Source organism: Microcaecilia unicolor, chromosome 3, assembly GCF_901765095.1.
Source record: "Microcaecilia unicolor chromosome 3, aMicUni1.1, whole genome shotgun sequence".
NCBI lineage: Eukaryota > Metazoa > Chordata > Amphibia > Gymnophiona > Siphonopidae > Microcaecilia > Microcaecilia unicolor.
In genome coordinates, this window is record NC_044033.1 from 147,019,029 (window position 1) to 147,043,868 (window position 24,840).

The 24,840-nt window shown below is 43.2% G+C and overlaps 1 protein-coding gene across 1 annotated transcript in view; it reads left to right on the plus strand.

Annotated features, from left to right (window-relative positions):
- ARV1 (ARV1 homolog, fatty acid homeostasis modulator) overlaps positions 1–24,840 on the plus strand; it is a 38,877-nt gene that overhangs the window by 3,088 nt on the left and 10,949 nt on the right. The window contains exons 2-3 of the mRNA XM_030196440.1: positions 9,113–9,232; positions 15,531–15,684. Coding sequence (XP_030052300.1) covers positions 9,113–9,232; positions 15,531–15,684 — 274 coding nt within the window. The remainder of the gene's footprint in view (positions 1–9,112; positions 9,233–15,530; positions 15,685–24,840) is intronic.

Below are 24,840 nucleotides of genomic sequence, written 5' to 3' on the forward strand. Positions count from 1 at the left end.
CCAAAATCGGTCAGCTGGTATTTCATCTATACTGGGATGAAGTTCGTCAAGAAATGAGTCTGCAGTGATGTTGCCTTGAGAAATTGATTTGCGAAGATTAGTGATTTTGTCACTAAAGTATTTTGCTAATTGGTCAGCCGAAGGACGGTTTGATGGTGAGGTTGTCACTGGATCTGTGTTTAAAAGATGTATATTAATAATTCTCACCTCCAATTCTGAAGCTCACAGTGTGGCAGGGAACCACTGAAGCCCTGCACTGCTGTATCCTGTCAGCACCACTCACTCTCACTCATACACCTGCCCTCAGCCACGCCCCCTCCGGATATAATTCGCTACCTCAACGTTCTATTGAGGCCCCAAGCTCCAGTCACTTCCGTGAAGGGTTCGTGGATTCATGGTAGTGAAGCCTCTCCATGGTAGTGACACCCTCATGTCCAACTTTATGATGTCGCGGCCGGAGCGATTTTCAAGATGGCACTGAACAGGAACGTGATGACGTCGCTGACGTCGCGATTTTCTGGAACGCGAATGGCACCGAACAGGAATGTCAGGACGCTGCGCCCGCACCGATTTTCACCAACGCGACAAAACGAAGATGGCGCCCAACACAGGCGCAACACAAATGCACAAAACCGCTTCGGGGGCGACGCAGCCAGCCACACACACTGAACGTCGGACGGTGCGAGGGACGGATGACAACGTGGATGCAACACCTCACAGGTTTCCTCTTCTGTCCCTGTATGCCGATGACGGGAGAGGGAGGGGAAGGGAACCTTGCTAGCGCCCGTTTCATTTCTTACAGAAACGGGCATTTATTGCTAGTTTTTTATAAGTTGGGATTGTTTTTTAATATCAGTGCCAAATGTAGTAATTTTTTGTGTGTAATAGTCTTTTTTTGCACGTTTAATGGCATATTTATAGGTTCTTTGAGATTGCTTCCAGGAGTTAAAGGTAAGGCTATCTTTAGTCTTTCTCCAAGCTTTTCAAGTTTCCTGGTTAGAGATTTTAGGTCTTTCAGAGAATCGTTAAACCAAGGTGATGATTGGAGCGTAGTGGTGCTATTTTATCAAGAACCATCTTGCATCTGTTATCCCACAAAGTGAGGAAGAGATCAGAATTTGGTTGATTAGATCAATTGTTTGCATAGATGCATTTCCAGAATTTTTTGCTATCAATTCGACCTCTGGTGAGGAATGTTTTAGGGTCATGAGGTTTGGATTGACCTTTCTGGCACCATTGTATGGTGAGGGATGCTTTGTAGTGATCGGACCAAGGAGTAGGAGACTACCTGGATCCTGCAGTACTTCCCCCCCCCCCCCCCCCCAGAAGGGCTGCATACTTCTGGATCCAGCTGCATTTCTCACCAGAAGGTCTGCATACACCTGAATCTAGCAATAGGTCTCTATAGTAGGGTAGGGTCCACCTGGATCTAGCTCTATTTCTCACCAAAAGGGCTGCATACACCTGGATCCAGCAATAAGTCTAGGCTAGGGCTATTCAGCTTGGAGAAGAGACGGCTGAGGGGAGACATGATGGAGGTATATAAAATAATGAGTGGAGTGGAACAGGTGGATGTGAAGCGTCTGTTCACGCTTTCCAAAAATACTAGGACTAGAGGGCATGCGATGAAACTACAGTGTAGTAAATTTAAAACAAATCGGAGAAAATTTTTCTTCACCCAACGTATAATTAAACTCTGGAATTTGTTGCCGGAGAAAGTGGTGAAGGCGGTTAGCTTAGCAGAGTTTACAAAGGGGTTGGACGGTTTCCTAAAGGACAAGTCCATAAACCGCTACTAAATGGACTTGGGAAAAATCCACAATTCCAGGAATAACATGTATAGAATGTTTGTACGTTTGGGAAGCTTGCCAGGTGCCCTTGGCCTGGATTGGCCGCTGTCGTGGACAGGATGCTGGGCTCAATGGACCCTTGGTCTTTTCCCAGTATGGCATTACTTATGTACTTATGTCTTTCCAGAAGGGCTGTATACACCAAAATAAGTCTCTCCAGAAGGGTTATATATACCTGGATCCAGCAATAATTCTCTCCTGAAGGGAAATGGAAATGGAACTTGATATACCACCTCTCTGTGGCTTTTTGCAACTACATTCAAAGCGGTTTACTTAGTATATATAGGTACTTATTTGTACCTGGGGCAATGGAGGGTGAGATCCACCTGTACTTCTTATGCATACACCTGGATTCAGGTGTATTTCTCACCAAAGGCAGCATACATCTGGATCCAGCAGTAATTGCCTCCAGAAGGGCTGCATCCACCTGGATCCTGTAGTAATTTTCACCACCAGGGCTGGAACCACTTGGAACCAGCAATGAGTCTCTCCAGAAATGCTGTATCCATCTGAATCTCACTATATCTTGCAACTTTAAAATGTACTCAAAGATATGGATCCCTTTTGAGAATCCAAAAAAAAAAGTAGTCATTCAACCTCCATTCTGATTTCAGTTGCTTCGGGTTATGGAATGACCCATTCTCTCAGGTGTGATTTTCACATGGGGCCAGCTGGATCCAACTCTTCTTGCTAGGGATTGCTGGTGCATCTGGCATGATCCTGAGTAGAGAATGACATGAGGACCGCGGTAACGATGGGGACGGGAACAGAGCCCGTGGGCTCAGGGACAAACTTTGAAGCCTATTAATGGACTGGACTTTTATTTATGTTTGAGTGATGCAGAAGATATTTTGATTTTTTTGTAAAAACAAGCATACATGCTGGCCACAACTAGCAAAATTTGCATGGAAGATCTGTACATTCCTGCTACTAGCACATAGGAAGACATTTTCTATTGCAGGAAGGACTGTGAAAGACAGGAGAGCTAGACTGAATCCTGAGATTGTTGACTTACTCATCCACTAGCCGTTAAGCCCGTAAAAACGGGCGAGTATTGCAGCCCTCCTCTCTCCCCTGGCCTCACCCCGTCCACCGATCCTCCCCCCCCCCCCCCCCCATATCCAGCAACCCTCTGCTTTCCCTTGGCCTCCCCCCTCCCCCCATGTCCAGCAACCCTCCTCTCTGCCCTGCTCTCACCCCATGTCCAGCAGCCATGCCCTCTCCCCCCTGCCCTCCCCGCATGTCCAGCTACCCTCCTCGCCGCCGCTACCTCCCCCCTCTGTACCAGGCCCCCTGCACTGACCTGACAGCGCCTCTCACCTCCGTGTGAAAGCGCTACAGGCAGCAGCAGATCGCTCTGCTGCTGCCTGCAGCGCTTCCACACGGAGGTGAGAGGCGCTGTCAGATCAGTACAGGAGGCCCGATACGGAGGGGGGAGGGAGCGGCGGCCGGGATGGGGGGGGAGGGTGTAAGTTGTTTCGCGCGATGTTCGTTTCCAGGCAGCAGCGGCGGCGTCCAACAGTCCGACTCCGTTTCCCTCTGACGTCATGACGTCTTGACGCGAGGGCGGGACAGAGAGGGAAGTCTGTACTGCGCATTTGCAGGTGAGTCGGTCACTTGCCGTTTATATGTTTGATAGATTAAGAAATCATAAGTGCTTCATGGGGCATGCTTCTGCAGATGGGGGCAGGGATAGGGTGGGGACGGAGACAGAACCCACAGGGACAAACTTTGTCCCCATGTCATTCTTTAATCCTTAGCAAAGGATTGGCTTTGTTTATGATTCAAACATATCCTGTCTGACTGTTGGGAATTAGTCCTGGATCTGTGTACATACAACCCTTCTGTTGAGAAAGGGTGCAGAATCCAGGTTATTGTTATTTGTAATGCTGTATTGTGGATTTCAGTGCTGCGCTATATGCCTTTCTTTTTTCTTATGATGACAATAAAGATATTTCTATATAAAAAGAAAGGCATATAGCACAGCACTGCAAATAACAAAGCAAACTCTGGAGCACTGACAAATATGTTTTGCTTATAACCCCCCCCCCCCCCACACACACACACACACACACTTGCAAAACCTAGAAGGTTAATAAAACCTCACAAGTTTGCTATTGTTTTCAATAGCAATACAATTGTTTTGTTCTGACCAATATGGTGGTAAGCTCTGCCTACAGGCTTCAGCCCAAATAATGGGCGAGAGAAGTTCATGCCATCTCTGGTCATTAAACCTTGGAGAGCAGCTTCTACAGAAAAAAGCTGAATCGCAGGGAAGGACCTAATATGTCATACGGGATCTCCCAGCCTACTGAGCTTCAGAGATAGGAAGGCTTCACAGGGATGGAGTGAAGGATACATAAAATCATGACACATGAACAACTACATCATTTTAATAACAAATCCTTCAGAAAAAAATTGCCTGGTACTAAAAAGTCATCAATCAAGAAAAGAAAAGTTTTCATAAAATATTATGCTTTCAAATTTCTCTTGAACTGCTGTTTACTTGAACAAAGTTTCAAGTATCCAGGTAAATGATTCCATAAATTTTCCCCACCAATAGAAAAGGAATGATTATATGTATCTGGCTCTTCTCGCAAGTCTTTAATACATAGAGTGACTGATTATACACTTATTCTGCACCTAGACTAGCTTGCTACACACACACTGAGGCATATTTTCAAAGCACTTTGGGAGGCTAAGTTCCATAGGTTTCTATGGAACTTTGGGAGGCTAAGTGCTTTGAAAATGAGCCCCAAAGTAACTTAGTTCCTTATCTCTTGCTTAACTATACAACAAACTTGCCTTGAGTTTAACTAACCATCAAATTATTCCAACTGACTCTGTACCACACATCTTGTTCCCATCATATATCTGCTCTTGGTCCCTCAGTTATATGGTAAGCTGTATTGTAGAAAATCTTTAGCATCATATGTTAGTTGAATTTATTTATTTATTCATTTGTACTTGTATCCCACAATTATCCAAAAACAAGTTTTAGTTCAATGTGACTTACATTTAACAGTTGTTAGAAATTACATTGATTCAATTACATTTACAAGGTTTATGATGCTTTGTTTTATAGTGGTTGGCAAGATAACTATTAGTGCGTATGGAATACTCATTGAGTTTCTTGAGAAGAACGTCTTAGTTCTTTTCTTAAATGAAAGGATACGTTACAGTTAGAAGTTGGGTTGTGTATTGTTGTTCCAGAATGATTAGTGCATATTTTACTCACAGAATTCCCTGAAGAGGTAGATCTTTAGGTCTTTTCTGAACTGGAGGTAGTTCGTGATGCTTCTTATGAGTATGGGAATTGAGTTCCACCATTTTGTAGCTTAATCCTGCCATGTAGGTGGACTTGTATGTTTTTGCAGTTGGGCAGGTAAAGTAGTAGATAACCTCTGGTTCCTGGGTTTGATCATGTCTAGCATGTAGTCCGGTGACATTCCATACAGTATTTTGAAGATGACTGGCCTTGATTGGGAGCCAGTGTAGCATTATGAGTAGTGGGATTGGTCTATCATATTTCGACTTTTTGAATGTTGGTCTCGCTGCTGTGTTTTGCACAGTCTGTAACAATCATAGTAGGTTTTCTTTGCAGCATACTTATGCTGCATTACAGTAGTCTAGTTGGAACAATATCAGTGTCTGTACTATAAGACAGAATGACTGGGGAAATATTCTCTGATTCATCTCGGTTTCCATAGTGTTTTGAAGCTTGTTGATGTGATTGCAGCAACTTGGTCTTCAAGGGTCAGATGTTTGTCGAGAATGATTCCTAGTATTTTTATTTGCGTTTTGATTGTATAAGATTGTTTATTTTTGTCTAGGTTCAGTTTAAGTTAGACAGCTGTGGCCCAGTTTTCCATGAGGTCGAGTCCTTTTTTGACCTTATCCAGTATCTCTGCAATGCTGTTGTTGAAAGGTATGTAGATGGTGACATCGTCTGCATGCATGGATGGGTTTAAACCCATTTTTCCCAGTTTCTTGCCAAGTGAAGCCATCAGGACATTGAATAATATTGGTGATTATCAAGGAACTCTGAGGGGACCCCACATTCAGGAATCCAGGAGGCTGGAAACTCATTTGACATTTTGACAAGGTAGGATCTAGTTCTTAGAAAAACACTGAACCAGGCTGCTACTCCTCCAGTTATTCCTATGTTGTCGAGCAGGGTCATTAGTACTGTGTGATCTAGTACATCAAAGGAGCTTGACATATCAACATAGGCTTCAAATTCACTGAGCCCGCAAAAAGGTGGGAAAATGTGGGATACAAATGCAATAAATAAATAAATTATGGCGCCGTGACCACCTTTTCTTGGTGTTAAATAACTACCAGTCACAGATTTCTGGCCCAGTTCAGGAGTGTGCATGATGTTCATCCAATCCTGTGCCGACTGAGGCGTTACATGGGTGATCCACTCCCCCCCACAGTAGTTTTTTAAAGTTGCAGGATATTAGAGCTGGAACTTTATTTTGTGGTCTATCAAGATGGAGCACATTGGAGAGAATGCCTGTCTCCATGCAGACAATGATGCCGAATAATCCTGAAATAGACGAACGGTCAGCCCATTGAATTTAAGGTCTTGCTGTTGAGATTTGGAAGCCCTGAGGACCACCATCTTGTTTTTGTATTGATGGAATTTTACCATTACCACTCTAGGGTGGTGATCCCTGTATCTCGCCTTCCCCACCCAATGTCCCCTTTCCAGCTGTATGGGACCCCCACCACGTGCTTGAGGGTAGGTGGCCAGCAACCACATTTCCAGTGTTTCTGCCAGAGTAGCATCGCTCACAGATTCTATAAAATCGATAATACTTAGATTGTCCCACTGTAACCCGTTTTCCAGGTTGTCAATTTTTTCTTCGACCTGCACAAGCCCTTCCAGCTGCTGTACAGCAGAGGTATGTGACTAGGTAATATCCTCAACTTCGGAGACTCTGCATTCCAGCTCGCTGGTCCAGCGGGTCAGCTCCGCAGTAAGTTGGGAAATTCCTGCTATCTGCTCGGAAAGCTGAGTAATGCAGGCATCTAGTGGTTTTACTACTGCTGTTGTAATTTCTGGAACAAGAACAGGGCAGAAACTAAAGTTAAAGACGAAGCAGGGCTGTAGCAGGCAGGACAGAATACAAGCAGGGAAGGGACTGTAGTAAAAGACAAGCAGAGCTGAAGCAGAAACAAGATTACAGACTGGAGACAAAGCAGGAGCAGGCTTGAAGTGCAACAAACACACACAGACAAACTCATTTGAAGACCTCTGTTGCAAAGGCAAGGCACAAAAGTTCCAGGTTGCTTATAAAGGACTATACTGATGATGTCACAACCAAGAATGAGGCTTGGCTGCAAGAACACCAAAGCGAGGCTTGACTACAGGAACGCTAGAGTAAGGCTGGAATGCTGAAACATCAGAACAGGACTGGAATGATTTCTGGAATATGACTGGAAAACAGGGGAAAAAGCAGTCCACAGCAGCCATAGGGTTCGACCACTGGGAGGAGAGGTGAGTATAGGCATGGTGCACGGCCACATTCAGCTCACCTGCTGGTTTAGTAGGTGGAACAGCTCCTACTGCTCCTTTTAGTAGCACGTATTGCTAGATGCTGAATGCTCGGGCGGATTTCCTGGGCCAAAACTCTCTGGACCTGGTGGAGTGGGAGCTGTCTCCAGTGGCATTCCAGATGGTTGCTTGGGGCACTCCAGTGTTGGATCTGATGGTGTCCAGTTGTAATGCCAAGGTTCCTCGCTTCTTCAGCAGAAGAAAAGAGACCAGGGTGGAGGGTTGGATGCCCTCCTCCAGCCTTGGCTGCAGTTGGATTTCCTGTACATCTTTCCCCTTGGGCCACTCATAGGCAGAGTGCTGCACAGGATCATTCAGCATGCTGATAGCACCGGATTGGTTTCAAAGACCGTGGTATGAGGATATCATTCAGCTACTGGTGGACAGGCCTCTGCACCTGTTGCCTGATCCAGGGCTACTCTGTTAAGGTCCAGTTCAGATGGAGGACTCCTCCTGCTTTGATCTTTCAGCCAGGCTCTTGAGAGGTCAAAATTGAGGAGGAAAGGCTATTCGGATGCAGTGATTGCCTGGGCTGTTTACCCACTTTGGGCTGCCTTACCACTCATCTTGGCTTTCTTGCAAGAGGGACTCGAAGGGTCTGGCTTACAATTCTCTACACGTCCAGGTGGTGGCCTTGATGTGTTCTTCTTTGGCTGCCTATCCTGATGTGGATTGGTTTTTGTGGGGGGGTCAATCACTTGAATCCCTTCTTCACAGCCTCTGTCCGAAATGGAGCCTTTGTTTCTGTCCAAGGTAGTGCCATGTCATTTGAATCAGCCTCTGTTTCTCCTGCCATTTCAGAAGGAGGACTGTCCCAGGGAGTTTCACATGCTTCGTTATCTGGATGTTCGTCGGGTGCTTATGCAGTATTTTCAAGTCACAAAAGAGTTTCACTGCTCGTATCACCTATTTTGCTCTGGGAGGGGAGGGCCCCAATCGGGTTTCAGTGGCTTCTAAAGTGACCATAGCTTGCTGGATCAAGGAAGCTATTGCATTGGCATTCGTGCTCGTGGGTATGACTCCTTCGCTTTCTCTACGGGCTCACTCCACACGAGCGCAGTTGACTTCTTGGGCAAAGTCTCGTGTTTTTTCTCTAGAAAAGTTCTGTTGGTTGGCTATTAAACACTGTCTGGCATCAGCCACCCAGTGTCTGAGCCATAATAGGCGTCTCGTCATAATTGCTAAAGCCATTTGCTTAGCCGAAGCCCTGACAAGGTTATACAACTCACAAGTCTCTAGATTTGTCTGCTGAAATTAAAGGAAAGAAAATGATTAGATTAACTTATCCTTTTGTAAAAGCCAGCACTTAACACATGTCAGCAAATACATGTGTCTGTTGCAAGGTTGGCACTTACATGTGTATTTGCTATTGCTTTTATACATGTAAAACCTGAGTGGTGCTGCTCATTTTTTTTAAGTATTTTTTTGTGAATGGCTTGCGTCACTGGATATGGTGGCAAATGCATGTGTATTTCCCAGAGTCCTTATGCACCTTTTACAAAGGGCTCCATGCTCTGCAGAGCTTTTTGTAAAATATTTGGAACTCTTGAGTGTTGCAGCTTGGACATCCTAAGTCCTACCTTGATATCCTATGCAAAATGGGACTTCAAATATCATATTCTGATTCTAGATGCTGGTTCTTGTTCATTGAATGTTTGACTTTGCTTCCCATTGACAGCTTTCCATTTGATAATTTCAGAAGTCCTGCCAGAAACCTGTAGACAAGTACATCGAATATGATCCTGTCATCATCTTGATTAACGCTATACTATGCAAAGCACAGGCCTATAGGCATATTCTTTTCAATACCAAGATAAATGTGAGTATTTTAATATTTTTGCATAGTGATGTAGACTGAACAAGGATACCTGCTTTTTTTGTCTATTTTCTGCTGAGTACTCTAGACATCCACTGTTGATTCTGTTTTATATCCATTATAGCTTAATTTCTATCTTAGATAGCATTTTTGTGCATAAAATAGCATTGTATATGCAGAAGTAGGCACTTTAAAATAGCCAGTATTATACAGGTATAAAAGTATGTGCTACTGACACACAGCATTTGATTTTACATGGTATATGCATAGGTGTTTCTGAGGGTGGAAGTTGGGCAGAGTTGTGAGATACACACATATATTATAAGCAAGTGTGACTTTTTGTGGGAGCTTTCAGGGAGGCTATATTTTTTTTTATAAGGTCATTGTGATACTGTGAGCAAGAGCTGAAGGTGGGCCTGTATAATAACACAGCCGGACGAAGGTGTAAAACTGAAACAAGTGCTATATTAATCGAAAACCTGAGGTTTACCTCAGCCAAGTCACGGTCGGTACACACAGTTTTTAGAGGCATGTACTAGGGCTTTGGTTCTTTCTTCCTGGGGCCTCCTTAACCCCAGTCTGGCCCTACCTTTTATACTTCTAGTTCCTACACCTTTGGCTCCACCCAGTGGCGTGCTGGTGCAGGCTCTCGGACCTGCAAGAGCCGTTTCTTAAGTTTTTAAGAATTTTGGGAGCTGGTTGTTAAAGTACCCCCCCCCCCCAATGGCAAATTTAACAACTGTCTCCAAAAATGTCAGCTCGGGCCCCTTCCTGAATTCTCTTTTACTCTGCAGGTGGGGATGCTGAGCCCTGCCAGCCAAGTAGATAGTCTGCTGCTGCACCCCGTTCCTTGTTTCCAGCTCTGAGCAGCAGGCTGGGACTTCTCTTGCATGTGTGAGAAGTCCCAGCTTCGTGCTCAGAGCCAGAAACAAGCAGCAGGGAGTGGTGGCAGTCCAGGTATTGGCTGGTGGGGCTTAGTTTCTCTGCCAGCAAAGTTATACGTAGCAGAGAACGAGCCCATTCTTAAAAATTTACCAGCACACCTCTGGCTCTACCCCTCCCGTCTCACTTCTGCCTGGGCAGGACTACTGGTTTTAAGGTGGCTCATGCCATCTGAGGGCCTATCCTTAAGGGTTGAGGGGCAGTGTCCTGTATACCCTCTCACAGGCATGAATACACTTATGTTGCATTTATGAATTGGTTACAGCATATACATGTATCTGCCTTCACAACCTAGGCACCCTGTTATAAAATTACCCTCTACATATCTGTGGGAAAATGCTTAGTAAATAGGTACGCTATTCCAGACCCTCACTGTATAGTTTTCTTTGTGGTAGTATGACTTCTTATTTTCAATCCAGTGTGGCCTAATTAGAACATGGGTGGGGAGGAGGAGGAAATCTCCTAAATGTTCATGTTGGTATGAATACCTATCTTACCTATGGGTTTTGATATTAATTTAAAAGGCGGTATATCAAATGAGATAAAATTAAATAAAGTTTTAAGGCAAAATTACCTTGCCTTATCAAATTTCCACCCTCACCCCAGGAATGTCTTCTCTTAGTAATATCATAAATGACAATATGGCCAATGGGGACCCATCCAGTATGAGATTCAAAAGTTGTACTCTCATCCTTTTAGTCGTATTGAAGATGGGCAGTTTACAGACTGGTGGTATGTGGGTAAAACACTTTTACAGACTGAAATGGCTTTGAAAATTTTTCACTTGCAGAGCATGCACTAGTGTTACTTCTATTCCCTCAGCAAGTTCATTGCATGACTTCAAACAAAAGATGTACTTACCATGGTAAGCACATTTACATATGTTCCAAAACTTTAGTAACATAAGTAATGCTGAAAGTCCTTCTTGTGTTCTTGGGAATAATTTAAAATGTATTTTCTGCGTGTAGATCATTTTTTCTCAGAGGACAATCAGAACAACAAGACTATCACACATGGGTGACAACTTTTTGGGTGCTTATAAAATTGCACACAGATCTATACACACATAAAATGTGTACATCAAAAGAGAGTTCCTACTTTATCCGCACAAAGATATTCTTGAAGGTATAGGATGGACAGACCTGGAGAGGAGTTGTAGTGTATTTTGTAAAATGTTTGTATATGCGTGGGGATAATTTTATGACGGTTCTTCCACATCCAAAACCTGTTTTGCACACACAAAAAGCCTTTTATAAAAATAGTGCGGCCATATACAGGCACCATGCACAGGCATTCCTAATGGACTAGTTTTGGTTGGAGTTGAGGCAGAGTTACAGTGTACTTGCCTGTTTTATAAAATACCTTCCATTGTCTTGTAAGTCCACCGTGGATTTTTCAAATATCCAAATCATCAATCACACTCCCACAATCTAATATTTAAATCTGTAGACTTTAGCAGTGACACTCACAGGCTATTGCAGTTTGATAAGCCACGAGAATTACTCACCCACCTCTTCATCTGTCAGATAAATGTTTTCAAGCATAATTATTCCATTTCTTTAGCTCTATATAGAAATCATTGTTTATTTAATCTTTAAAATATTGTTCAACTGTCGGGTAGGGGACTAAGTATCCGACATGATCATGTTTTGCCCAAAGCTGTTTCAAGAACCGTCCCCTAGAATAGGAGGGAGGCTCAATTGAAAAACATCTTGAATTACAGAGAACCACATATGATTTTTCTACTGAATTCTGTAGCTGTATTGGGTTTAAATATGGAAATAGAATGGGTGACATTGGTTTAACCTGGGGTGTAGGTGGGGCATTTTTGATGATGTAAGCGGTAGGGAGCAGTTAAAACTGAAAGTAAAAAATGCTGTCGCCATCTTGGCTGGAAGAATGTAAGCTAGAAGCAGCAAAGCTGGCGCTTATTTATCTAAGGTAAAGGATTTCCACTTTATATTGTTCAGAAAGGGGGTTGTATAGTGTGTTAAAAGTTGGAAATGTGTGCTTATGCAGCTCTAAGAGACGGTCCTTAAAACAGCTTCAGGCTAAACATGATCATGTCGGATTGTTAGTCCCCTACCCAACAATTGAATTGCATCTTTAGATAAGTACTTTATTTATTTTTAAGAATGAATGAACAATGATTTCCATATAGAGCTAAAGAAATAGAATAATTATGCTTGAAATAATTCATCTGATAGACCGATGAGGAGGTGGGTGTGTTTGTTTTATTGTAATCCATTCAGATGTTATGATGTGCTGGCTATAAATTTTGTTAAATAAATAATTCTCACAGCTTAAAATTGCAAGAGCCTGTGAGCGTCACTGCTGAGGTCTACAGATTTAAATATTAGATCGTGGGAGTTTGTTTGATGATGTTTTATAAAATATGCTGGTACATGTGTAAAGTGCACACGTACGTTTCCACCTTTGCAGCAAATGCAAATTTGTGCATGGGTATTCATATTTTGGGGCTGGTTCTGTCTGGCTACATAGATGGCTATGTTGCTTTTATAAAAAATGTATAAAATAGGTGACTTATTGGACTTTCATTGGGGGCATCCTGTGATATAAATTTATGTGTGAGCATTTGTGCACTGTGAGGATTAGTTCTGAGAGCCTGTTTTATAAAGGCAGTAGGCACCTGTATTGCTTTTATGAAATAGTGGCTTTTTAAAAAAACTTTCACATAGGCACCCTGCAATGAGATTAACTTTATGAGAGTAATTTGCTAACAGATCACCTAAATTTGAAGGCCAGGAGACACCGAGGCAAGACAGATACCTATGTTTAGTCTATTTTATAGCTACCTATGAGGGGCATTTTCGATATGATGTCTAAATCCGATTTTGAACGTTTTGCGGAAAAATGTCCAAAAATCCAGTAGTGAATATGGTCGTTTTCAAATCCAGAAAAAGTCCTGCTTTTGTTTCTAAGATGGCTATTTGCTAAATGTTTTTGTGTTCAATGTGTCTATCTTTTTGGCCCATTTAAAAAAAAATAAGTCTAAGGGGAAAACATGCAAAAACAAGCCATTGGGATGTATGAGGGGGCCAGCATTCTAAGTAGACTGTCAACACAAACATGCTAGTAGAGCAGTGACGCACCCTAGGGGACACTGCAGTGGACTTCACATAAAAGGTCCCAGGTACACATCTCATTGTTACCCCCTTACATTGTATGGGGAGCCCTCCAAAGTCATCAAAAAAACCTTCTGTACCCAACTGTAAACCACTACAATAGTCCTTATGTGTTGCCTATAGGTGGCTACGGTAGGTTTTTGGTGGGTTTTGTAGGGTTCACACTTTCCATCACAAATGTAACAGAGTGGAATATGGGCCTGGGTTCCCTTCTCTACAGTGTACTGCATTGACCACTAGGCTACTCCAGGGACCTGCAGGCTGCTCTAATAGGACTGGCCATAACATCTGTTTCTTTCATATCTTTGGGGGGGGGGAGGGGGTCAGTGACCACTGAAGGAGAAAGGAGAGGGTTATGCCTTAATCCCTCCAGTGGTCATTTAGGGCACTTTTTTGTGACTTAGCCTGCCTACTGACTTTCGCCTGTACCTGGTTTACTCTCTTGCCTGCCTACTGACTTGCCTGTACCTGGATTACTCTCTTGCCTGCCTACTGACTTTCGCCTGCATCTGGATTACTCTTTTGCCTGCCGCCTGCCTACTGACTTTCGCCTACATCTGGATTACTCTCTTGCCTGCCTACTGACTTTCGCCTGCATCTGGATTACTCTCTTGCCTGCCTACTGACTTTCGCCTGCATCTGGATTACTCTCTTGCCTGCCTACTGACTTTCGCCTGCATCTGGATTACTCTCTTGCCTGCCTACTGACTTTCTCCTGCATCTGGATTACTCTCTTGCCTGCCTACTGACTTTCGCCTGCATCTGGATTACTCTTTTGCCTGCCTACTGACTTTCGCCTGCATCTGGATTACTCTTTTGCCTGCCTACTGACTTTCACCTGTACCTGGATTACTTTCTTGCCTGCCGCCTGCCTACTGACTGCCGCTTGTACCTGGATTACTGTCTTGACCTGCTGCCTGCCTGGCCGATACATTCATCACCCCGCTTCCAGCTCCGTCCCGTAAGTCCTGCAGGCCACCCAGACCTAGGGGCTCAACCTCTGAGGAACGGCGGTCAGCGCAGGTGAAACCCGGGGTTGTCCAGCCACCAAGCAGAACCTGGTCTGAGTAACGGGCTCAGTAGCGCTCTACTTGGTACAAGAACTCACAAGTCTGAGCATTCAATCCCTCCCATCCACAGTATAAGCATCAGCATTAGGTCCCTCCCGTCCCCAATATAAGCATCAGTATTAGCTCCTTCCCTCCCCCAGTCCCAGCATCTACATTAGCCTCCTGCCAGCCCCACCACAAATCCAACCTCAGTCCAAACAATAACTCTGTAACAGCCGGTCTGAAGCAATATCCCAAAAGGCTGCCAGTTAAAAATTTACAAAAAAATGTTTCACTAGTACTTCTAAACGTTCAAAGGGACCTTCAGTCAAAGTTCAAATAATACTAATGGTTTTGACAGTATCCTTTTAATAAAAATTAAGTTAGCAGGGTAATTCTGTAACTTGACGTGTATACTTACATGCCACTTACATGTGTAAGAGGTGCCACAGTTATATGCGTAAACACACTACATGCTATTCTGTAACCTTTTGCCTATAACATGTAACTGCAAGGGGGGGCATATATGTGGGCAGAGCATGTGTGAGCTATGGACATGTCTCCAACTTGCGCACATAACTTATAGAATACTGTGTTGTGTGCTTTGCGTGGGTCACTTAAGTGTGCCCTTTATGCCTGATATTGGCCTGGTGTAAATGGTAGTGCCAATTCGGATTTATGCTAGAATTGTTACTCAGTGTGTGGCATCAGCTTGCCTAAATGGAGATGTCAAGTTACAGATGATCCAAGATTGCTCACAGTTATGTCCTCTGTTGATTGATTGATTGATTGATGTATTTGCTGCATTTGTATCCCACATTTTCCCACCTATTTGCAGGCTCAATGTGGCTTACATTATGTTGCAAAGGCGGACACCATTAACAGAATACAAAATATTGTTTTAAATATGGTACAAAGAATAACAGGCAAATTAGAAGTAATAAGTAAGTACTTCAAAATATGTGAGTGGGGGTAATTTATCTTCATCTTTTTAAATCTAAAGCATGCCTTGAAGGACACTAACTTATTTTTTGAAAACAATTTTGTTGCAAATAAAACCAAAGGAGGGAAGCAAAACAAGTGTGTCCTGGCGATATTTAACCAAAGCATCCAAACCCTTTCTTTGTCTTTCAGTACTGATTGTAGCAATTTATTATTTCTTAGATTCATGGAAAGCTCTGCGTAATTTGTTTACTTTGTGAAGCCTATATCAGGTGGTTGCAACTGCAAGGCTCAACACAAAATACCGATCCGGAAGACATAATTAGATATGCCAAGGAGTCAGATTTCTACAGAATGTTTGCAATAGCTTCTCTAGGTAAGAATGTGCAGCAATGTTATCATGGAGTCATGGTATGATGGTTAAATATCAATGACTTGGAGGAAGACCAGTGCACTATTAGGGCCTGATTTTACAACAGAAGGCCTATGTGAGAAGTGCAAAAAGGTACCTTTCTTGACTTTATAAAATTTAAAGGTATAATCACAATCCAAGTGCTTGAAGTTTGGTATATGCTTATATCTGTTGGTTTTGGGGGGGCATTTTTTGGACCATCATACCTTTTCTGATAACTCATGCCTCCAGTAGTGCCGACAATCCATAATCATAGGTCAATTCGTTTTTTCAGAATGCTCAATAAAAATGTTTGTGACAAAAAGTAGACATTATATTTACCAAACCTTCAAATGTATCTGAGCCTCCCTATTATTCCATGGTTGTCAGGTATCTGCACATACAATACAGTCTCAATTATTCAGTGTAAATAGGACTGTCAGCAATCGTTGTCTAGGGTTGGTCCCGGGTCCAGTTCATGGAGGCAGTGAGTTCGTAGAGACAGTAGGTTCCCAAAGAATACACAATCCACATGAGTTTGAATATATAAAATATATTATGTTTGCATATATGTATAGGCTCACAGCACTTAGTACAGGTAAAAGGGTACAAGGCTGTCTGTGTGTGTGTGTTTAGAGAAAGAGAAGGAACAGTTAAGCCAGCAAAGCCATGTGCAGAGAAAAGGAAAGAGAGAAAAGTGCAAGCAGAGCTCTATGCTCTGCTGCCCAGAGAAAGGCAGAGATAGACAGGTGCCTCGAGCACCATATGCTCTCCTTTATACCTCCAGAACAGAAAGAGATAAAAAAAACTTATCTTCCTTCCCAGCCAAACTCCAGTGTACCTTCTCTGAAGTCAGGAAAGGTGACCAATTTCACAGGTTCTCCTGTTTGAAGTCCCTAGTGATGGAGCCTCTATGTCTGGCCTCCTTTGTTCTCAAAGAGAGCTCTGCTCCCAGATGGAACAAAAGGTGTTAATCAGGAGTAATTAAGAAAACAGGGCTAGCAGGCAGCTCAACACCATTTGGTCCATTTTGCCATCCTCTGATTCCTGAGGGAGGGGGGAGTTCTCAGAGGTCAGAAGCTGGTTTAATAATAATCTAAGTATGTCAAGCTGGTTTCATATTAATATAAGTATGTCCAGCAATAATGTTGACCTCCAGCAATCCTGACAAGGACCAAGCCATTGTTGGATAAGTGAAAAGTCGGATTATATGGAAAACAATTGTAACCCTTAAAAATGCAAGGAAAACATACTTTATGCATAAAGAACAGGCATATAGGGTATTTAAAATACAGTATTGTTTATTAACACTAACCAGCAGCAACAACAACAAAAGAAAACAATTGTATAGGGCATGATTGTGCTTCTTGTACAGCAGGCAATTTGAGCTCTGTACAGTACTGTACAAAACAGCAATTGTACAGAGGCAGTGTGAGTAAAAATACAGAACCGAACAAGAACCATACAGTATTTATCTATTGCATGTTCAGCCTCACTTGAGTTGTCTTCTACAGCAGGCAGTGTGAACAGAAATACAGAACTGAGCAAAGCATGATTGGAGCCACATTTTTCTCAAGCTCACTGCTTTGTCTTCTCCACACTCCAAGTTCACAGGCAAAACAGATCTAAGAATGAGAGTAAGAAAGTGCTGTAAATATAAACGAACAAACAAGAATAGGTGTACATATAGTACTGCATAAAACTCATTGTGCACAAGAATCTTGCCATGGTTCCCTTGCTGCAAAAGCACGGTCTCAGATCAAAAATGGTTCCCTGGTAGGAAAAGCAGGCTCTCTGGACAATGTTGCCTTTGCAGAGCAGCAGCGTGTCAGGTCCAGAAATTGCTGCCATGCTATAAAAGAAAGGTCTCAGCTCAAAACATCTTTAATGTTCACTTTCTTTAGCGCTTCCTTTACCATCATCCAGTGCTCAAACAAGCATTTTTAGAAACAGTATCTCGAATTAAAAATGGTTTCCTCACTGCAAAATCAAGGTCCCAGGTCCAAAAATTATGGCTTCGTTCCAGAGAAGCATAGTCTGAGATCAAAAATGGTTCTCTCACTGCAAAAACAGGGTTCCAGCTCCAAAAATTATGGTTCCCCTGCAGAGAATCATGGTCTCAGATCAAAAATGATTCCCTCTCTAAAAAAGTGGGGTTCCAGATCCAAAAATTACTGCACGTACACTACTGGAAAACTGGAAGAGAAGCTGCATGCTTCTTAACAGCAATGAGGAGTGCATGAAGTAGTATCAGCTGCAAAGCATGGTTCCCTTGCAGAAAAGCATGGTCTCAGATCAAACATGGCTTCCTTGCACCATGTGAAGCCAGAAAACAGGAAGAGAATCTACGCCGCGTGTAACGGCAACACAATGACATTACCGCTGGGTCAGATTAGCAAAGGTCAGATAATCGAGACTGTACTATAAATTTGTACAGTTTACATATGTCTAATAGCGCTATAAAAATGATTAGTAGTAGTAGGTCATATCACTAAAAAAAAACATGGCATCACTCTTTATATACAAACCTCCAACTTCAGTCCACCAATCATAGCCAGTCAGAGAAGGGATAACCAATCAAGTGCATAGGGAGAGGAATGACCAGTAGGAAGAAGGAGGTGATCATGCCCCTGTATAAGACTCTGGTGAGACCTCATTTAGAATATTGTGTACAATTCTGGAGACCACACCTTCAAAAAGATATAAACAGGGTGGATTCAGTCCACAGGAAATCTACTAAAATGATAAGTGGTCTTTGTCATATGTGTGGAGGCTGACTTAAAGATCTCAAAATGTATACTTTGGAAAAATTATTGGAAGAAAAGAAGGAGAGGGGAGATATGATAGAGATATTTAAATACCTACGAGGCATAAATGCACAGGAGGTGAGTCTCAATTGAAAAGAAGCTCTGGAACGAGGGGGCTTAGGATGAAGGTGAAAGGGGATAGATTCAGAAGTAACCCAAGGAATACTTCTTCACGGAAAGGGTGGCAAATTCATGGAACAGCCTCCTGATGGAAGTGGTGGAGATGAAAATAATATCTGAATTCAAGAGAGCTTGGGACAAGTATATAAGATCTCTAAGGGAGTGATAGGGTGAGTAGATGTCATAGATGGGCAGACTGGATAGGGTGATCGAATAGTGATAGGGTGGATCGAATTGGTGGAGGGGTAGCATTGTATATTAACGAGAGACTTGAATCAAATAGATTGAAAACTCTGCAGGAAACAAAACACTTCTTGGAATCACTGTGGGTTGAAATTCCATGTGTAAAGGGGAAAAGGATAGTGATAGGAGTGTACTACCGTCCGCCTGGCCAGGATGAACAGACGGATGCAAAAATGTTAAAGGAAATTAGGGGCGCAAACAAACTTGGCAACACAATGGGTGATTTCAGTTACTCCAATATTGACTGGGTAAATGTAACATCGGGGCACGCTAGAGAGGTAAAATTCCTTGATGAAATCAAGGACAGCTTTATGGAGCAGCTGATACAGGAGACAACGAGAGAAGGAAAAATTCTAGACTTAGTCCTTAGTGGAGCCCATGATCTGGTGTGGGAGGTATTGGTGCTGGGGCCGCTTGATAACAGTGATCATAATATGATCGGATTTAATATTAGCTTTGAAGTAAGTATACATAGGAAATCAAATACGTTAGCGTTTAACTTTAAAAAAGGAGACTATAATAAAATGAGAAGAATGGTGAAAAAAAACTTAGAGGAACGACTGCAAGGATCAAAAATTTACATCAGGCGTGGATGCTGTTCAAAAACACCATCCTGGAAGCCCAGGGCAAATATATTCCGTGTATTAAAAAAGGAGGACAGAAGACCAAACGACAGCCAGCGTGATTAAAAAGTGAGGTGAAGGAAGTTATTAGAGCTAAAAGAAAATCCGTCAGAAAATGGAAGAAGGAACCGACTGAAAATAATAAGAAACAGCATAAGGAATGTCAAGTCAAATGCAAAGCGCTGATAAGGAAGGCTAAGAGGGACTTTGAAAAAAAGATTGTGTTGAAGGCAAAAAACACATAGTAAAATTTTTTTTAGATATATTAAAAGCAGGAAGCCAGCAAAAGAATCGGTTGGACCGCTAGATGACCGAGGAGTAAAAGGGGTGATCAGGGAAGACAAAGCTGTAGTGGAGAGATTAAATGAATTCTTTGCTTCACCGAGGAAGATTTGGGTGGGATACCGGTGCCAGAAATGGTATTCGAAGCTGACGAGTCGGAGAAACTTAATGAATTCTCTGTAAACCTGGAGGATGTAATGGGGCAGTTCTACAAACTGAAGAGTAACAAATCTGGGCCGGATGGTATTCATCCCAGAGTAATGATAGAACTAAAAAATGAGCTTGCGGAGCTATTATTAGAAATATGTAATTTATCCTTAAAATCGAGCGTGGTACTGGAAGATTGGAGGGTGGCCAATGTAATGCCGATTTTTAAAAAAGGTTCCAGAGGAGATCCAGGAAATTATAGACCGGTGAGTCTGACGTTGGCGCCGGGCAAAATGGTAGAGACTATTAAGAACAAAATTACAGAGCATATTCAAAAGCATGGATTAATGAGGCAAAAAAGTCAACATGGATTTAGTGAAGGGAAATCTTGCCTCACCAATCTACTACATTTCTTTGAAGGGGTGAACAAACATGTGGATAAAGGTGAGCCGGATGATATTGTGTATCTGGATTTTCAGAAGGTGTTTGACAAAGCACCTCATGAAAGACTCCAGAGGAAATTGGAGAGTCATGGGATAGGAGGTAGTGTTCTATTGTGGATTAAAAACTGGTTAAAAGATAGAAAACAGAAAGTAGGGTTAAATGGTCAGTATTCTCAATGGAGAAGGGTAGTTAGTGGGGTTCCCCAGGGGTCTGTGCTGGAACCGCTGCTTTTTAATATATTTATAAATGACCTAGAGATGGGAGTAACTAGTAAGGTAATTAAATTTGCTGATGACACAATGTTATTCAAAGTCATTAAATCGCGGGAGGATTGTGAAAAATTACAAGAGGACCTTACGAGACTGGGAGACTGGGCGTCTAAATGGCAGATGACGTTTAATGTGAGCAAGTGCAAAGTGACACATGTGGGAAGGAGGAACCCGAATTATAGCTACATCATGCAAGGTTCCACATTAGGAGTCACGGACCAAGAAAGGGATCTAGGTGTCGTCATTGATGATAAGTTGAAACCTTCTGCTCAGTGTGCTGCTGTGGCTAAGAAAGCAAATAGAATGTTAGGTATTATTAGGAAAGGAAAGGAATGGAAAACAAAAATGAGGATGTTATAATGCCTTTGTATCACTCCATGGTGCGACCGCACCTTGAATATTGTGTTCAATTCTGGTCGCCGCATCTCAAGAAAGATATAGTGGAATTAGAAAAGGTGCAGAGAAGGGCGACGAAAATGATAAAGGGGATGGGATGACTTCCCTATGAGGAAAGGCTAAAGCTTGGAGAAAAGGCAGCTGAGGGGAGATATGATAGAGGTCTATAAAATAATGAGTGGAGTTGAACGGGTAGGTGTGAAGCGTCTGTTTATGCTTTCCAAAAATACTAGGACTAGGGGGCATGCGATGAAGCTACAATGTAGTAAATTTAAAACGAATCGGCAAAAATGTTTCATCACTCAACGTGTAATTAAACTCTGGAATTCGTTGCCAGAGAATGTGGTAAAAGCGGTTAGCTTAGCGGAGTTTTAAAAAGATTTGGACGACTTCCTAAAGGAAAAGTCCATAGACCGTTATTGAATGGACTTAGGGAAAATTCACTATTTCTGGGATAAGCAGTATAAAATGTTTTGTACTTTTTTGGGATCTTGCCAGGTATATTGTGACCTGGATTGGCCACTGTTGGAAACAGGATGCTGGGCTTGATGGACCTTTTGGTCTTTCCCAGTATGGCAATACTTATGTACTTATGGATAGGTCTTATGGTCTTTGCCTACATTTTTCTATGTTTCTAAGGGGAAAACTTGGGAGAACTCCTGAAACAAAATAGTAGTTCTATGATGGAGGCTTCTCGGGGACATAGTGTGGACTAGCTCAACCACAGTTCTGCAAATAAAGGCTGACAAGGACACTATATGTGATTCATCTTATGTAATTACATACGTTACCCGCTTGGTTCTAAGCAGAATATGAATGCTATAAATAAATAAAATCATTCTCTGTCCCTGCAATTTGACCTATGTGGGATGCATCTTAAGACCAAGTTGTTTGTTTGAATGAGTATAAAGGTAGGATAAGAACTGAAGCTGAGATTGCCCCTCTGGTTAGCCATTGGCAATCAGCAGCTCATTTGGTAGATGATATTTGTTGGAGAGTAATTGGATGAAATGAAATCGTCAAGAACATGTCTGGATTCATAAATTGATTCGGCACCCGAGAAGCGTCGGCGCCGGGAGGATCGCTAACCCTCTATACAGGAGGTGCCGATGCGTCGGTCTTCTGGCAGCTTGGTACCGGCTCTCGAGCCCCTTCAGATTCTGCCACCGGCCCCGCAGCCTTTTCCGATGGAGGTTCTCGACGAGCACATCAGGGCCCTTCTTCCAGAACTTCTGGAGGGATTGCTGCACCAGTCTGCTTCGGTGCCAGGGATGCTTGCGCCCTCTGCATCGACTGTGGAAGCGGCATCTGGGCCTTCGCCTGTGGTGAGGTCGCTGTCCTCGGTACCGCTTGCGGCTTCTGCGTTGGCCGCCACCTGGGTCGATTCTCCCTCGACATCTGCGGAGGAAGCTTCGCCGCAGTCCAGGCAGGGGTCAACTTCTCGAGAGGACAGCAGGCTGATTGTTCTCACAAACCCACCTTCCTCCCCTTTGGAGTTGTTCTAATTCTCTCATTTGCTTTTTATTAAACTGAGGAGGGCACACTCGCGCCGCGGGCGGGAAGCTGTTTGCACATGCGCGGTTTGCTCTGCCCACGCACCGGTGCGTTCTAGAAGTTTTTTGTTTTTCTTAGGGATTTACCGGTCTCCTGTGCCGTCGCGGACAACGACCCAATTGTGAGAACAATCAGCCTGCTGTCCTCGGAGAATACCTGCTACAGGTATGTATCTACATTTTATCTGAAAGTTAAGGTTTTACTAACTTGTATAATTTGTAGTTCAGCTCTTTTGAATTAACATACCAGAGCTGGAAATTCATATATTTGGTAGAGGTCTCTTTAGCTACCAAACCCAGTTACCTCTTGCTTTTAGTGACTGATCTGCCTTATCATCAGCATCATGACAAGGTGGTATTTCATGTCCATCCAGCATTTCTGGTAAGGGTACCCCTTAATTCTGTTTGCATAGTCACCAAAAGTATTATGCAAATCAACCTTACTAATTAATTTCTGCAGTGGACCACTTTCAGATGATGACATGGAGAGTCTCTTCCCACACAGCCTCAGAAACAAATATGCAGCCTCATACACACATGAATACAACTTCAGACAAATCCATAGCCTCAAAAGCATCTATGCAGGTAGCTGTTTTTAGGCATCCTGAATCACAAACATGCATAGCCATAGACACGTATAGTCTCCCTTTACCTAGTTTTAGACACATACGTACATATATAGACACACATACAGCCTTCCAACTACCCCATCATCCATCACCCTGCCTCTTTTCCTTACTCCCATATTCTCTTTCCACCCCACCCCCAGCACTCAGCCTAAGCAGCAGGAATCTCTCCCTTCACTTCTGATTACTCTGTAGTTTTTCTCTGTGACAACAACACAAACATTTTCAAAATTCATGGGCCATCACATCTCTCGCTGCTGATTTTACAGTATGGGAATTCAGCACCCAGCATATGGAGAGAGACTGCAGAGTATAAAAAGAGGGGGGGTACCAAGGATATTACTAACTACTACCTCCAGGAAAGCTGTACAATCACACTTTTGCACTGGCTGTTTTGGTGTACTTCATTGTATGAGGCAAAATATGCACATATGTGACCATCCCTGGGAAAAGGTGAGTTAAGTCACCAAAAACAAAAAATGAGATTTTAATAAATTCTGTTAGAGCAAACAATTTCTGATACAACAGTCCAACCCCCATCCTATTATGTGAAAAAAAAGTTACAGAATTCAAACATGTAACTTTTTCAGACTGCCTGTGGACCCATGACATGAAAAACTGGCCATTCACAAGCATTTTGGAGCTAGGACTTCAGTTACTTTTCCCTCAGAGATGGTCACATAGTATTGAAAATTCAGAAGTGTGTAGAAAAATTCAAGCCATGCCCAAGTTGCCTCAGGAATGCCTTTTCAATCTGCTGGTAAGATTACACACATATAGACAATACATGCATAGCTTTACCTGTACATAGGGCAGACAATCTTACAAATGTCCATTTCTGCAGGTAAAGGATTGCCTACCTGTGGAAATGGTTTTGAAACTTGCCTTCTGTTTGGATAGGGAGGGGTAATTTTCATAAGTGAGATTCTATACACTCAAGCAGATGCTTATAAAATTGCCCAAGGATATGTGCACAAAAAAGTAGATCTTTGGAATACATTGCACTTCCTATATAATAATTCTCACCTCCAACGTTCTAATGTGCCTGGTACCGTGGCTCCCTCGGAGGTGGTCTGCTAGGCAGTTTAGAATGCACTGACGTCACTGACAGCTGATTCCAAGGCAAGGGGTGTTTCCCTACTCCTCCCCCTGCCTGGGAAACAGCTGTCAGTGCCCCTCCCTCAGCGCAACACCCAAGCCCCTGCCCTGCAAAACTGCGAGCCAGGCAGGGGGAGGAGTAGGGAAACACATGGAGCGTGTTTCCCTACTCCTCCCCCTGCCTACCAATCAGCTCTCAGTGCCCCACCTCGGCGCAACATCCAAGCTCCTCCGCCCCGGCGCAGCACCCAAGCCCCTACCCCCCCTCGACGCATCACCCAAGCCCTTCCCCCCCTGGCGCATCACCAAAGCCCCGACCTCCCCTCTCGGGCACATCAACTCCCTCGCCACCCGCAGCCACCAATACGAACACTGTCCGGCCGCTGCTGCTTCTCCTGTGGAGCAGCAGCGGCCAGTACAAAAAGAAAAAAGCCAAAAAAAGATTTTTAACCTGAAACGCGGCTCCGTAGACAGCCATCTGGCATTGGCTGTCGTCACTGCAGCTGCTCCTCCTCTCCCCTCCACGTTACTGC